The sequence below is a fragment of the Scomber scombrus genome, chromosome 10, assembly GCF_963691925.1.
Source record: "Scomber scombrus chromosome 10, fScoSco1.1, whole genome shotgun sequence".
NCBI classification, from domain to species: domain Eukaryota; kingdom Metazoa; phylum Chordata; class Actinopteri; order Scombriformes; family Scombridae; genus Scomber; species Scomber scombrus.
The window spans coordinates 10,965,413-10,982,500 of record NC_084979.1 but is presented as its reverse complement, the minus strand read 5'-3'; the positions used below and the strand labels follow the sequence as shown (position 1 = coordinate 10,982,500).

At 38.5% G+C, this 17,088-nt stretch overlaps 1 protein-coding gene across 7 annotated transcripts in view; it reads left to right on the top strand.

Annotated features, from left to right (window-relative positions):
- The window catches only part of cacna1db (calcium channel, voltage-dependent, L type, alpha 1D subunit, b), an 89,092-nt gene extending 72,264 nt beyond the window's left edge, over positions 1-16,828 (top strand). For all 7 annotated transcript variants that reach the window (XM_062426972.1, XM_062426973.1, XM_062426975.1 and 4 more), the window contains 17 exons: positions 148-213; positions 373-464; positions 588-747; positions 867-994; positions 1,119-1,215; positions 1,353-1,455; positions 2,686-2,787; positions 6,582-6,718; positions 7,390-7,506; positions 7,965-8,419; positions 9,985-10,011; positions 10,310-10,450; positions 10,632-10,789; positions 11,081-11,193; positions 11,309-11,443; positions 12,032-12,217; positions 13,420-16,828. In XM_062426972.1, coding sequence (XP_062282956.1) covers positions 148-213; positions 373-464; positions 588-747; positions 867-994; positions 1,119-1,215; positions 1,353-1,455; positions 2,686-2,787; positions 6,582-6,718; positions 7,390-7,506; positions 7,965-8,419; positions 9,985-10,011; positions 10,310-10,450; positions 10,632-10,789; positions 11,081-11,193; positions 11,309-11,443; positions 12,032-12,217; positions 13,420-13,725 — 2,523 coding nt within the window. In that variant the 3' untranslated portion in view covers positions 13,726-16,828. The remainder of the gene's footprint in view (positions 1-147; positions 214-372; positions 465-587; positions 748-866; positions 995-1,118; positions 1,216-1,352; positions 1,456-2,685; positions 2,788-6,581; positions 6,719-7,389; positions 7,507-7,964; positions 8,420-9,984; positions 10,012-10,309; positions 10,451-10,631; positions 10,790-11,080; positions 11,194-11,308; positions 11,444-12,031; positions 12,218-13,419) is intronic.
- The last annotated feature ends 260 nt before the right edge of the window (positions 16,829-17,088 follow it).

The following is a 17,088-nucleotide window of genomic DNA, read 5'->3' as shown; positions in this document are numbered from 1 at the left end:
TGATAATCATTCATGTGAAAAGGTTATTTTCCTGAAAAGTACACATGTGTATTTGATAGACCAACATAATGCATTGTTGGTTGACAGAGCACTGTGGCAAAAACTAATCCATATTCAAAAGTGTCGTACTCTCTTTTTTCCACCCAGGCTCTTCCCTATGTTGCACTTCTTATAGCCATGCTGTTCTTCATCTATGCTGTAATTGGAATGCAGGTAAAGTGTAAACATTTTTTTTTTACAATCTAATGTTACCAGTGTGTATAACTGAAACCTGAAAGACACCCTGCAAGATATATGCCTCCAGTGACTGATATATATAGCAGTATCTGAGAGCAGGCTGGTTCTTTGTATGACACTTTGATCCACATTTAGGTGTTTGGGAAAATAGCCATGGTGGATGGAACACAAATCAACCGCAACAACAACTTCCAAACCTTTCCTCAAGCTGTCCTAATGCTCTTCAGGTCTGTGTGTTTGTGTAACTTGAGTTGTTGTTTATAAGTAACTAAAAGTCATTCATGACAGTGCCAAAAACCACTCTCATTCTGCTGCTGTATTAATGTTTCTTGGTTGTTTTTAAATGTTAGGTGTGCCACAGGTGAGGCCTGGCAGGACATCATGCTGGCCTGTTTGCCAGGAAAGCTGTGTGATCCGGAGTCAGACTACAACCCTGGAGAGGAAAGAACCTGCGGGAGTAGCTTTGCCATCATCTACTTCATCAGCTTCTACATGCTCTGTGCTTTTCTGGTAACCTTTATACATGCCACTGAATTCAGCAGCAGTAATGTTTGGACACAGACTGCGGCATGTATATTACTGTATACAATGAAAAAGGCTAAAAAAAGTGCTGCATGTCCTGGTTTCAGATCATCAACCTGTTTGTAGCTGTTATCATGGATAACTTTGACTACCTGACCCGTGATTGGTCCATTCTTGGGCCACATCACCTGGATGAGTTTAAAAGGATCTGGTCTGAATATGACCCTGAAGCCAAGTGAGTACTCAGGATTCATTTTAGAAACAGTCACTGTTTTTCTTTCATTATCAGTGTAACTGTGGAAGTAGTAGTGCTCAGCGGTATAATGTCTTTTAATTTGAATGTGTGTTATTGATGTCAGGGGCAGGATTAAGCACCTTGATGTGGTGACTCTGCTGAGGAGGATCCAGCCTCCACTGGGCTTCGGCAAGCTCTGCCCTCACAGAGTGGCCTGCAAAGTAGGTTTGCGCAACGCAACGAGACATACTCTTACCTACAAAGAGAGAAATGCAGAGAAATGCATGGATTGAAGTTGAGTTGTGGTAAATTTTAAAGATGACAAAAATACATCTTTTTTTTCTGCATATGATTGCAGCGTCTAGTGGCGATGAACATGCCCCTGAACAGTGATGGGACCGTCATGTTTAATGCCACTTTGTTTGCTCTGGTCCGCACTGCTCTGAAGATTAAGACAGAAGGTGAGTCTTCACCTTTTATCCATAAGAAATATTGTCCATTATATTTATATGGACTGCTGCTGTATGGTCTATGCGTGCCCACTCTGTATAGTAAAGAAAAGGGATTAGCGGTATAAAGAAGTAGTTTAAAGTACTTTGGCGAGGGAGCACAAGGGAGCACAAGTAAATACAGTAGGAAGGCCAGCCTGTCCTGTCCTGTGTACTGCAGCTTCCTGGTATTAAAGCTACTTGAGGTATCAGCCCAGATATCTGGACTATTCTCGAATTCCATCCGTAGCAAAGAAGTAATTCTCTTAAATTACTCGTACATTCAACTTAAGAGCTAATCTGTTTGTATGAGTTAGATATTTTTGTATTTTATTCATCTTTAATCAGTTATTATCCCCATATTCATGAACAGAGCTGCTTTAATACTAAGGCTACTAAGCACTACTCTTTGCCCAAGGACACAAAAAGTAGACCCTAAATCAGTATTCAGCATACAAAATGTGCCTTTTACAAAGGCGAATTAAATAAAAGTTTATGGAAACAAACAGAACAAATAATCAGGGCAGAAAATCTTACCAAACATACCAAGACATCAATTACTTACAACCAAAAATCTGCAAGCAAACATACTGCTGAATGATGTACTCTGGAAAGAGCTCATACATTTAAATGTATCTCATATCACACTACATTGACTTTAATAAAAAATAGTTCTAAGCTGTGTCAGTGTCTTGAAGTCTTTGCAGTCAGGAAGCCAATAAACTCATTCAGCATTTTGCCACAAGAGGGAGCTATAGATGTACAATAAGTCTGTTTCTCTTCATCATCCACTGCTCTGCCAAATCAAATCAAAGCCAGAACGTAACTTTTATGCATAACGGCTCGAAGTAATCAGTTCAATCCTTCTCAGACTGTCACAACAACATGATTTATTCATATCATTTAATTTTAAACACAATATCATGTTGACTGCTCAATCGTATTTTATTCACTTACCATCAACAGTTCTATGGATTCATTACTTTCTCTCTTTTGCCACGTATTCTACTTAATGCAGTCACTATTTGTGTTGCTGTTGATTTGTGTTAGGCATATATCGCAGCGTATTGATAACTGTGTATGTGTGATAGAATAAACACTTTTAGCTACGCACCCCCTAATTTAACAACATATTCAGCAGCTACTTGACAATTTTCCCAAAAAAACCCCTTTACACTTTTAACATTTTATGCTGTTTCAAAGGTAACCTGGAGCAAGCCAATGAGGAGCTTAGAGCTGTGATCAAGAAGATCTGGAAGAGGACGAGTATGAAGCTCCTGGACCAAGTGGTCCCCCCTGCAGGCGGTCAGTGGTCATTACAAACGAGCAAGCACGCATGATCATTTGCTTCTCGCGGTTATTCACAGTTGAAACAAGAACCTCACTGTGTCTCTCTCTCCCTGCACACCATTCTCTCACCTGATTTGAATACACCGTCTCTCATTTCTGTTTTTCCAAGAACTAACATGTGACCCACAGTTTCCTGCAGATAACATTCATGATGCCTTTTTCCAGATTAACATACAAATGAGTTCAAATCCAGGTCAAAGTAACTAAAGGAGAAGGCTCTGAGAATAAGAGCTGCAACACAAACAGCTTCATGTTCCAGCTGACACAAAGTGCCACAAGATTGCAGGTGGTAGGTGAACAGGCTGGTTGAAGACCAGATATGCTGCTGATATTGGACCACTTGCACACATACCAGGAGGGATATTAATATTATTCAAACATTAATTTACATATATATATATATGTATTGACAGAAAAGGAAGTCACACTGCAAACAACTGTGCGTGTGTACTTATAATATGTGTATTAATAGAAGGAGGAAGGATGTCAAACAATGGATGTATTTGCAAATCAACTTTTATTACTCCCTTAATTTGAATTGAAAAGGCAGTTGGTTACATTTGCACAAGTTTGCTTTGCTGATTATTTTCATTCTTCAAATACATTTTTTTGTGATAATTAAAACATTGTTGTTGCAGAGAGGAGTGAGAGAGTTAACAAGCCTTCAGCATCCTGTTTTTGCACTAACTAAGACTAAAACCCACTTGCTAACCACAACCATCAAACCAAGATGGAAGACCAGACATCAGTTCACAGAAATTCCCCTTATCATTATCTCTCAGTGTCTGTTTACTGCTGTTCCTTTCAGAATTATCGGTTTATCATTAATCTCGCCGCCGGTTGGACATCTCTCCTCCTCTGGCTCACACTCACTGCGTCATATTGAATAAATCTTATTCAGATAAGAGAACTCTGAAGAACAGTGTAAACGGTTACATGTAATGCTGATGTTTTTGTATGTTGTGCCCTTTTTTTATGTTTTGCTACTGAAACAGGCCAAGTACATGTACTTGTGTAGTTTTCTGTCTGTCCTGATACCGCTACCTCAAGCTAATTTTACAATAATCTTTACTGACAGTTTGAGCAAAAACCCACCGACCATTAATGATAAGAAAATACAGTGATATAAACAACAACAACTCATTTTTCCATACAGATGGTAAACTAGGTGTAAGTGAATTTTCCAACTACTTTTGTACACATTTGGATATGCACATACCAAATAACAATTCCAGGATGAACTTTGCATTTTCTTAATTATTTGCATGGATCCATTACCATTTGCCAAGATAAACAAGTTTCAAAATGAATGACAGGCCACGAATGGGATATGCCAATAATTGTGCTTCAGCCAAGCGTGCGGCTGCTCTTCATACCACTTAAAACCAGGAAGTTCAGAGTGTGGTTTACCTGTTCATTTATATTGTTCATTAATAAAACACTTTGTAGATATCATTATCACATGTCAACATCCACTTCCTTCCCTTCCTTTTATATCAACAACTGGTAGGTTGTTGACTCGTTTAGGGTTGCTGCTTTTCTCACCTTACACAACATGAAAGTCTCATTAATAGAAGAAGTAGTTGTAAGAAGTAGTTTATGATTGATATTGTTCCATAATAGCCCACTGTAAAGGGCTGGCTTATTGTGAATGTTCCCTCAGTGTAGCATGGTACACAGAGTTTCCTCTACATGTGTCCATGTAGCTTTTGTCCAATCTTGCTCACTACACTTCAGCGCTGCTGTGTGTTAGAAAGTATTTTGTTAAATCCTTTTCAATTGCATGTCTTTGTGTGTTAGTCTGTGTCATTAGTCTGCTAACCGCCTGCCCTTCTCTCTTTCTCTCTCTCTCTCCTTTGAATATTTTCTGCCAAGCCTCTCTCTTCCACAGCTTACTCAGCTATCCATAGAGTTTTCAGTCAGTCGCTGGCCTTCTTCTTTTCTCTTTCTGCCGCCTTGAGCTCTCTGGGGCAGTTTCTGTTTTAGTATGGTGGCATGAAAGTACTGATACCTCTCTTTCATAAACTCTACCAGGCTCTGCCCAGAAAGATAACTTGTGGTCACCTGTATGCGTAACATATACACTTATCTTATATATACTAACCATGGCAAGTTGATGACTAAATTTTTTTTTTTACTATATCATCAACTGAGCCCTTAGATGTCAACTCATGCATTTTCTTGTGAAGAAAAACCTACATAATTAATTCAAATCCAAATTAAAGTTTCTTTTGAACATACAGTATGCTTTATCCAGTATGATATGGACAACAACTTTGTAAGACACCTGTCCAGTCTTTTCAAACATTCTTTTCTTGTAATGTTAATCATGTTGTTATTTAGACAAACAGTATCTTTGGTCATGACAGAAAGGTAAATTCACAGGCTTTCTTTCTGAACAGAACCATGTGTAGTTTCTCTTTGGCTGTGTCAGATGTTGTAGGGAAATGTGGCAGTTGCTTTAAGACGGATCATCATCAAAGCGGGCCCAATACCCTTTTTGAATGATGATTTTAACATTCAACACCTTTACTGGATTCATCGCAAGCTCAAAAGAGTCCAGTAAAGTTGGCGATTAAAGTGAAAACCCACATTTTCCTACACTCTGTGATAAAGCCTCTTTTTCTTCTTTAGTTTCCTCCCCAATCTGCTTTAGCAGTTCACTCATCTGAGTGAGTTAGACCGATGCTTGATAAGCCTCCCTGCATGGCAGTCAGTATGTGTAGTAACAGCTTCCTTTCTGGCTACATGTAGTTTCTGTGTTCTCTGTAAAGAGAGGATGTGTAGCTCTAACCCTCGCTGCTTCTCTGAATTCTGCTGCCTCCCTGCATGTGCCTCTCGCCACAGATCATGATGTTTTCTGGTAGCACAGTTATAAAGCACCTCAGCTCATCTGTCTCTTGTGTGACAAATAAGTTTAATTTAGCAAATTCTGCCCATCACTATATGATGTAGCTGTTGTCTGTGAAGTAATTGAGAATAATTATATGTCTCTGCTTCTTTCATTTTCAATGCAGTCATGCATTTCTTAAGTTGAAAGTCAGGGTTAGGTGTATGCGTGTGTTTTTTCTTGTTTGTGGATGAGAGACAGGCTTCATTACCACATACGTGTATTTTCAGAGATGAAGCAAGATAGGAGCTGCAGGTCAGGATGTTATCTACTGTCAGGTTAAAACGTGCCGTGCATAGTTGCTTGTTTGTGTGTAATTTGCACCCACAGACCTTTAAAAATGTCATTCAGCATTGCTGTCATAGCATCTGAACTCACTGAAACAGTGCCAAAACTACAGTTCAACAAAAGCTTTGTTTGACTAACTAAAAGTTAAAATTCAAAGGCAATTTAGCAATGTTTTCCTGTCAATAAAGATATATTCCTAAGAAATTCAGTTTACTTTATGATGCAGTGATGCATATAGTGGTCTGTTGTGATTGTCTTAAAATAGGTTTTCCTAGACATTCTAAAGGCTGGATATCAAATTTTAATGATTTAATGTAAAAATATTGGATTTTCATACAACCATCTGCAGTAGTGGTGCTTCATCAATATGATGAGATTACTGTTTTCATACTTTCGTGTTGATGTGGGAAGGTTTTTTTCTGTCCTTTTTAGATGGTGAGATAGTATTGGCTATTGTTTTTTTTTATTGTGTGTATGGGTATATGCAGGATTTCTGTGTTGAGGCATTTTGGTGTTTAGGTACTTTGGTGTTCATTTGGGAGGCTTTGGTGTGTCTGGTCTGTTCACTCAGATGACGAGGTAACAGTGGGGAAGTTCTATGCCACCTTCCTGATACAGGACTACTTCAGGAAGTTCAAGAGGCGCAAAGAGCAAGGTCTTGTGGGCAGGCGCTCGTGGGAGAGGCTGAACACCACCATGGCTCTGCAGGTGAGTTAAGTTCAATATATAATGCTTGTTTCCATGGTAGTTCAGTGTCATAGATTTTTACTCCACCAGTGCATTGAACAAATCAGTGATTGAACATTACTTATTTCATCAAGATACAGAATAAATTTCAGAAAATTGCTGAAACTTTGAGCTCATATCAACTCCTTCTCTAAAAAATTAAGTTTGAAATATTGGTTTATTCATGAAATTGCATATAAATTGCCACATCAGAAACAAAGTCAGCCTATTTTCACCATGATACATAACATAGTGAATAGAACATAGTGAATATTTGAGCATTCATGCTTCATGGTGGATCAGCTGTTACTTATTTTGAGTAGTAGGCAGGTGTTTACTGTGCTAGATACTGCTCCACTGACTGAGAGCACACTAACTGCATCAGGAGATGAAGTAGGTAATACACAAGGTAAAGGAGTGCATTCCAAGAATTTTACAACTACTTTCCACAGTCTGCTAAAAGAGGATCTAGTGTAGTCTGGTCTTGTCTAAACACAAAGAATCAGGTGTTGGTTTAATTTTATGCTCCACTGAGTGGAAAACCTCCACAAGATATAAACTTTGCATTTATCTCTGTAATCACAGCTGTCAGTGGATGTATAACAGAGACATGTTATGGCATAGCTTTGGTATTATAGCTGCTCTGTTTGCAGGCCGGCCTGCGCACGCTGCATGACATTGGACCAGAGATCCGTCGAGCCATATCATGTGACCTGCAGGACGAGGGGCTAGTGGATGCTAATGGAGAGGAAGAAGAGGAAATCTACAGGGTAAACATCCTTTTAAATCACTACTGTGAATAAGAATGGTCTGGTATTGTTTTTAAAATCTCTACTACTCCTCATTTTTTTGGCATTATGGTTCCTTATTTTCTGCTACAGATTTCTTTTGAACATCTAGTTTAGTATAATTAATAGAGTTCAATAACTGTTTAAAATCTGTTTAAAGGAACCTGTTTTGAAAACATCACAAGTGCTGTTGACAAGGTTTTTGAGGTCATCTGATAGGGAAATTGGATTATGTAAGATGAAAAAGGATTGTGAACTACTACCTTAAATGAATCAGCGTGTATTAATTATTTGAGAATAGTTAAAAATGCTGTGTATTGGTTAAAATGGTCAGGTTTTTAGTTTTGGCCAGAATCTTTGTGAGTTACTTTCACCAACTTGCTGTGTTTATTGTGGGGTTTTGGTCCCAGTCCTCATTGTTTTCTGGTGTCTATTTTCAGCGTAACGGCAGTCTCTTTGGGAACCATGTTAACCATGTCAGTGTGGATCAGCAAGGCTCCTCGCACCCGACTACCGTCACTCAGCGGCCGCTACAGATCCTGCCCTTTTCCTGCAGTGCCTCGATTGAACCCACCCAAATCGCTGGGAGAGCCAGCGACAATGACAGGGGAGGGGAGACAGAAATGAACTCTTCACCCATCCAGTATAATCATCAGTATCACACCCCTCACTCGTATAATATCCCTCACTGTAATTCCACTTGCCACCAATCGCCAGTACCCTCCAATGCCAACCTCAACAACGCCAACGTGCCCTCACTTCTCTCCATGACCAAAGGGAGGCAGCAGAAGTGTTTGTTAAGGCGAGACCGCCCGTCCTCCGCCAAAACTGGATCACCAGTGTCCGCTTACAGCAAAGGCGTGCATGACAAGCCTTGGAAGTCACTCTCCACACGGTCAGTTGATTGGGGTTGGGGGTTGTTGGTTGTTGAAGTGGAATCTTTTTTTTGTATAAACCAAAGCATCTTCAGCAAACATCTTGTTTGCAGATTGAGAAGAGCCAAGGCTGTATACTGCACTGTAGGACTGGGTGATAATTCAGTATAATTTTTTATTTATTGACGTTTCATGGATTTTATTGTATTAGCTGCAATTAACAACACAACATTCTGGAACACAATGTAATGCAAACTGCTTGTTTTGTATGATTATCTGTCCATAACCCAAAGATATTGCATTTTCTCTCATAGAAGAGAGAAACCAGTGAATTCTGGTCACTTTTGCTTTAAACAATTATTTAAGCAGTTAATTATCAAAATTGCCAATTAATTTTTTTTGTTGGTCAATGGATGAGGGGGTTTGGGGATGGGGGGTAGGGTTAATTTTAGGCAGACCTAATTTAGCATCCTTCTGAGCCTCTCAGTGCTGGCCTGCTGCAGTAACTATCAACCAATTGATTAAATGAAGGAGAGAGAGCTGTGGGAAAAAAATGCACATTCATTTGAAAACCATCCTGAAACTACTTCTGTTCTGCATGATCAGATCTCACTATACCATGTCCTGATGTGTTCATCCTGTTGATGTACAGATCTTTGTTGCAAAAGAGCACTGTCATGGGTTTCGTTTCCTGTGCCAAAGATCATGTCCATAAATGAGATTGCAGACACTCAGGCTTTTGTAATTCTGTGGCTTTTGATTTAAAATATGTCCACATCTTCCTACAGTGAGAGTTATTGTACAGGACATGTGCAGCCTCATCATGTTAACATTCATACATTTCATTTCATTATACATACTGGATGAACCCAAATGATGAACCCAGCTCATCCGTCTTTTTCTTTGTGTTCAGATTCTAAGAAAGTTTTGCTTTGTCTTCATACAAGTAAACATTGCTTAACAGAAAAACACCTATTAATTAATGGCTTTATTGTTATGCTTTGGGACATTAAGCCTGCAAAGTAACAATATAAATGATGTGGTTTTTAAATCCCTTGGTAGCTGCCTTTACACAAAATGTCATAGCTACAGTATTTTAAAGGGTCAGTCCACCCAAATCACAAGATATATTCAAACATACACTTATTTTCTTACTTACCTGGAGGATTGTCTATGTAGTTTCTGTTTTAATGTGCTGAGATTTTTACATATCAGCCTTTAAAATTTCTGTTGCTGCCCCATTACAATGGAATTAGGTACATGTTTATAACAGCACAGAGAAAAGAAAAACCTTGATTAACTGACTTTCCTTTCCAGAAACCATGTCTCCGTTACTCTGGATAATTTAATTGGAACTACTTTCTACTGAGTAAATAGACCCAGCGGCATTTATAATGTAACCTGTTTAAAATAATCATTTGCTATTCAGTAACACTGCCTTCCCCACCTTGCAAAAAACAGTGTTGAATTTGTGCCCTCTTGTCTTTTTCCATTGCACGCAACCTCTCTCCCCGTCTTCCCTTCCTGCCCTCCTGTTCCAAAAAATCCTGTCTGTCTGATTGACCCCCTCCTCTCCTCGGAGCAGGACACGCTACTATGAGGCCTACATTAGGTATGTGCATGATGTTATGACTTAAAAGAGCTTCATTTCACAAAATGGTGTTTTTGGTGGCAGGTGTGTCACAATATAGTGTCTTATTTGCAAATAAAAAACAGACAAATAGTGTCAGTTTCATTACATGTGATGACAGTGTACGAGGGAAATCTAAATCTGTGATGTTATGATTTTACACTATAATCAGTGTTTATGTTTTACTGCACTGAAGTCAATAAAAAAAAACGTTCAACAAACAGCAACTTCATCAAAAGACAGTTTCATATATCATCCTGTCTTTGATATTTGGACGCAGGTCAGAAAGTGGCGGGGGACTCCACCCCACCATTCGTCGAGAGGAGCCAGGGGGCGAAGCCAGCGATGAGGAGCGAGGCTCAGCAGAATACTACAGCGGGGAGGAGTTTCATGAAGATGACATCACGCTCACAAGGGACAGGTACTGTGGTCGCAACAGTGATAATAAAATAACACATGCTTTGCCACATGTGAATAAGTTATTTAACCTCAAATCTCTGTGTTTATTATATACGAGTGAGTTACATCATGAAAAAGTAATTCCTCAGTTCAGTCCACTTTAATAAAAATGTTCTTAATTTTTCATCATTTTATTTTGACAGGTTGTCCAACAAGGACCAGCATGATGCAGAGGGAGACTTTGACCTTGAGGTTTCCAAAAGCAGCCAACAGCTTGATGGTTGCTATGACGATGACCAACAGCCGATCTACCAAGATGGCAGGCGGTCACCCAGGAGGTGGTTTTTACCCTCACCTCAAGGTAATCAAATTGTGTCAGTGTAATTCAGATTGTGTTTGTTGTAATAGTAAAGTACTTTATCAACATTTTACTGAATAAATTGTTTGTGTGATTACTGTATATTATGTATGTTGAAACAGTGAATACCTTGTGTTTGATCCCAATCCAGCTAAAGCCTCAGAATCATATCTGGCAAACAACATTTATGATGAATGTTAATCATAGATAACTCTTGATAAAGTATTACACTATATATTACAGTCCAGTATATATTATTCAGTTAGTAATAATACTTCTTTTGTATCCTCTCAGCCTCCAACAGACCAACATTCAGTTTTGAGTGTCTTCGCAGAAGAAGTAGTCAGGATGATGCTCCTCCCTCTCCATCCTGCACAGCTCTTCCACTACACCTGGTGCAGCAACAGGTACAAACACACACATGCACAAACTTTGAACATATTGTAAAGATTGCAGCCATGGCACCTGTTTTGCCTTTATTGATTCCTTTTCAACATCATGACCTTTTACCGCTAACCTCAGGTAATGGCTGTGGCCGGTCTGGATGCCAGCAGAATTCACCGCCTGTCTCCTACACGGTCGCTGCGATCCTGGGCCACACCTCCAGCATCCCCCATCCCTCATGACTGCTCACCCTGCTACACACCACTCATACAGGTCGGACTCCCAGTGTTATCAAAGACAGAACTTAACCAAGTCTTAAGGATGTTCACAGCAACGTTGGTGAAATTAAAACAAATTATTCTCTGTACTGCTATCCTACTACTGCTAGTTTTAAATGATCTCAGCTGGTTTAAAAAAGTAATTGTTATGGATGAAAGATTATTCTCAAATGAGCCTAAACTTTAGTGACCAGATATTTTTTAATTCATTTTTTAAAATGTACTGTTACCTTAATGCTGGCATAAATTGAATTAGACCAATATTTGAGTCATTTGGAATTGGATCACAGTGATCTGCAAAAATGTGTTAATATTTATTAATGACATGACAAATTTAGAAAGATAGAATTTAAAAAAAGAATGAAGACAGAAGAAATAGGAAAAATACAACTGATTATCATTTTTCTTAATTATTTTCTTGCTAAGAAAAAGTAAGTGAAAATGAAAGGATTTGACTATTGATGCTCCAATCAATCTTTTGATAATAATAAATTATCTCTTATCATTAAAATCAACAAAAACGTCTCAGTCAGTTCTAACGTGCAGTTTGAAAATGCATGTGTGTGTGTGTGTGTGCACTCAGGTGGACTGGCGCAGCCCTGGCAGCGTCAGCAGCATCCCTGGAGCAGTGAGGAGGAGTTTGTGGTATACAGACGGCCAGGATGGAGATCCCAGCCGCAGCCACTCTCCATCACGTCTGCAGTTACCTGCAGAGAGCTGCTCACACTTCTTACAGAAGAGAGGTAGCGCCAACAGTCTGGTGGAGGCTGTAAGTAGGACACAGTGGCTCTGTTGAGTTTTTTAATCACATGGACCCTCAAATGAAGGACTATAGACACACAATTGAGAAACATTTCACTGATGTGTGTGGAGATTGAACAGTGTTAATTCTGACATAAAATCACAGTTATTTTGTACTGTAATATCAAATTTCTTCACGTCAAAGACCCCTAAACTGACTCGAATCAGACTATGTACCCCCACTTGATAAGATTTTTGCTTTTAGATGTTTATAACAGAAAGTGTATGAAACCCATGACCAAAATAGTTAGGCATTGAGTCATTGTGTTACTTATGCATGGAATTATAGTGAAAATTAATTATTCCCATTTTTGCTGAGGACCCCTGGAGCCCTCTCAAAGACCCCTTGGGTTCCTCTGACCCCACTTTGAGAACCACTGGTTTAGTCTATGAAATGTTTCAAATAATGAAAATGCTCAGTTGCAATATGCCAAAGTTTTATTTGAACATTTCTGTCTTTTATGAGGAGCCAAAAACCTGAATCTTTAATTTTATAGTGATATTAAAGCTGCAGTCAATACTTTTATATCAGCAATGGATCACATCATGAATTCTGTCAAACTATGTATGAAAGATGTCGTGCGTTATGATGAACCCACAGTGATTTCTCGCCCAACTTTGCAGGTTCCCTCTGCTCTGCAAAGCTTGATAGCATCTGTCAGCTTTCTGTTGTTGGTTTGTTTTGGTTCGCTCTCATCACTTTCAACAGTGTTGTTTCCAGATGCAGCAGACAGCTGTTTTCCGCAAAAACAAAAGCTCTGATACTATTGCTCCAAATTTACTGGATATGGTAATATGCAACAGTTTGTAAACAAGTTTGCCACATTGGCCTTAAAAGTTTTAATATGTTGCCCAAAAAATTATATCATATAGAATTATTATATTAAAATAATATAAGTTATTGCAGATTTTAATAGAAGGTCAAGCTAGTCTTAGCATAGGTTGTCAGAAGCTGAAGCTGAAACTAGCAAATGTTGGTATTTTTAGTTGGTGATTGACAAAACAATTACTGGACTAGCAACATTACAACCCATCAGTTTTCTGTAAATGAATCAACATAAATTATACATGTACACACAGATCTGACAGTAAGATGAATTCAGATTTGAATGAATTGATCTTTTTCTTTTTCTACAGCAGTTTTTAGATGTATTTTTTTGTTGTTCTCAGGTGTTGATCTCTGAGGGCCTGGGAAAATACGCCAAGGACCCAAAGTTTGTGTCAGCAACCAAACATGAGATTGCAGATGCCTGCGAGATGACCATTGACGAGATGGACAGCGCTGCCAGTAATCTGCTGAACGGGAGTATGGGTAACAGCAACACTGGGACGACAGAGACCGTCAGCTCGGACCCACTTGTCACAGCGCATATTAGAGACCGCAGTATCCGTGACTACAGTGACGAGGAGCCATATGTGGCTGTGAAATCTGAGGAGGACCTAACAGACGAAATGATATGCATCACGTCGCTATAGCAGCGGCTCACACTGGATTATTTAGTTTTTTTCAATTAAATTTCTACTACTGTTCCACATCGAGGGGATGTCTGTGCTCCAGTGTATCCTGCAATAGACAGAAAATGTAAAACATGGAGGGATAAGAGAACAAAGTGCCTTGTTTTCTCTTTCTGTGGAGTGGAGAGTAGAAATGTAGGAGACACGGATAGATTCATGGAAGGACTGAGCTATGCTCAGCAAATATTGAAAACAGAGGAAGTCAATCTACCTGACAGCCCGCCTGTCATTCAGTGGGACACTCATTAGAATTTTTTTATTTTCTTTATAATTAATGATGATTTAATACCAGGGTAACCTGGTAGGTTTGCAAAGCCCGCCCGAAGCCTGTGAATTTAGTTTTTTCAACAACATCCTCTGAGAATCAGAGTCGAGCAGCTGAGAGCCGTGCAGTTTGGTAAAACACATGGAGTTGAGTATAGTGATGAGATAAATAAGGTGTGTATTCTGTAAGTATTTGATTTTTCATATATTTATTTATTTTTGTTTGTTTTGGCTCCATACATCTCTAGCAATGCAGCACCCAGAATTTGAAATTCTTAAATTGATGTGATTGGTTGACTGATGTTATAATGTGCGGTGCCTTCATTGTTCTGCAGCAATGTTTTAAAACTGTGTTACACTGCATAAAAAATAGTCCCACACTGTTACCTTAATTTAGATATTAACATCCCTAATGGACTGCAAAGCCCAAAAACACCCAGAAAATGTTTCACCTCTTAAATGCTCACACACACCACTTCAAATTTATTCAGAAAAGGGATTTCAATGGAAAACGTCTGAGATGCATTACTCGTAGCAGCCTGTTCTCCAGTTTGAATATCTGACGTAAAGACAAACTGATGAGTTGTGTTTTCACCTGAGTTTTGGACAGGTTTGTGTTGATGTCTTAGTGAAGATGAAAACTGTCTGTAATCTCTTCCATCCAGTTTGAAGCAATTGCTTTTTGAGCCTTGCCAGACCTCAACGAATGAATCAAAATGTTTGGGCTAGCTTTGCAAAGCTACCGTTTTCCTGCCAACATGTGTTTGGCCTGCTGTCATGTGTTTGATCTTCCGCTCGTTATTCAGATGACATTTGGTCCTCCGTGACTCAAAATGACACAAAACTTGACTTGAAACTTTATTTCAGGTAATCTCAGTGCAGAGTGATGATCGGGCCCATCCAAAGCCATCACAGCTGATATGTTTTAATCTGGGAGCTGCTCTGGCTTCACAGTTCAGGGTTTCAGGGTTCAATGTTACTCGTGTCAGTGCATGTGACTTGAAAAAAAAATCACATATCAATGAAAACAGTCTTTGTTCTCAGGCATATCCTTCTGTTTCAGGAACACGCTGATATGACACAAAGGGAAACATACTATAGGTCCTCCCTCCTTTACAATGGCAGCAGTGACGTCCCCACTGTTTAATTTGACTGATTTGATTACTTTAAATACGTTGAAAATAAAGGATGAAATGGAGGATTATTGTCACAAGTGATGCTTAACTTTTATTGAGGCCTCTTAAAACTGTGACGTGAGACCATTTCATTGTTATCCGCCCATTCAGAATATGCAATGATTCACCGTACTCAGACCTGCTTTTGATTATTTCAATGTGAAGTTATGAATGTAAGTCTTCACACTCAGATTATGAGCTGTATTCCAGTGTGCATGACACTTTAACTAGTCACATGTTTCAATTAGTTTGTCACGCAATTACAGAAAACATTTCTCAACTGCTAAATATTTCCAGACAATCGTGTGTCATAAATGCACAAAGTCATATCCACAGTATCATCTGTCTGACATCTGAGTGATGATACTGTAGGCCCCCTTCATTTCGCAAGAGTCTCATATTACATTGAATGGGTTTCATCAGCTGAGCAGCAAAGAATTAACCCTCTGAAATCCAAGCATTGATTTTATTGATGTAGATTTTTATTCTCCTTTTTAAACTGTTTTAGCTAGCCTCTGATCAAGAAAATTGTGTTTTAGGTTTTTTATAAATTTTAGATTTTTGGAGGATTTTGTGAAAATGTTGCAAAATTTCAACAGTGGGTCTTAGTGCCTACAAATATCACCACAACAAAAATCATAAGTTATTAATCATATATGATTCAGTAATATCAAAATATGCATCTTAAAAAATAATTTTATCGAAATGAACCTGTTTGATACAGCACAATAAACAGAAAATTACTTTGACTAGTTAAAACTGTAATTGTAATGTAAAACATGTATTCAGGGATTTGCAGGGTTCTACAGTCATGCTTAAAATGCAGCCAAGCATTGACCGCTCCATGGTTGGTGGTGTGACGAAATTGTCTGCAAATACCTAGTTGTTTTGGCTTGCGGGAATTGTTGACACAAGCTTCACTGCTCAAGCTATCTCTTGGTAATCCAAGCTGTGACGTGATTGCACGTTTACCAATGTACACTACTGAGACACGTCAAAGTTGAAGAGTATGCCTGACATCCCTGTTCTTGCCCAAACATAGCCCTAGGAATGTATTGTCTGATTCCAATGAACTTCCCCTTAAAAAGGAATCATCATTACATCCACAGAGTTATGCTCCACTGGCACGAACTGCAGACATCTGAACGCATCCAAATATGGTCTAATCTAAAAGAGTATCCTTGTTCTGTTCATCTGAAGCAGTGAAGTTGTTGACAGCAAGTACTGGAAACAGCTACCCAATAACTGTCACAAGAGGCATTTGTACAATACCCATTTGCAAGTACATGCCTATAATTTGTTTTAGCTCTTTAAGAGATATGTCAGCAACTGCCCCATGTTTCTGAAGTCATTGCTCTTGACCATCATATTCTACTGCAATGGGCTTTGTATAAGAGGAGGCAGCCGCAAAATTGGCACCTGTTAAGGTTGTTTTAGGGTTTATGAATTAATTCTTGCAAAGTCAAAGTCGGAGATCTCTCTGCCTTCTGCCTGTGCTATGTTGTACCCACAGACTGTAAAAAAAACAATGGGCATAGACAGTGACATTACCCACTGGTTTGTGGACTCGTATTTTAAACCTTGAGTTTGGCATTTTGACCGTTGCCATCTTGGATTTCTGAAAGAGAAGTGACCATGTGTATATATATATGGTCACTTCTATTTATATACATATACATATACATGTGTATATATATATATATATATATATATATATATATATATATATATATATATATGTGTATATATATATATATATATATATGTGTATATATATATATATATGTATATATATATATGTATATATATATATGTGTATATATATATGTGTATATATATATATATATATGTATATATATATATGTATATATATATATGTATATAT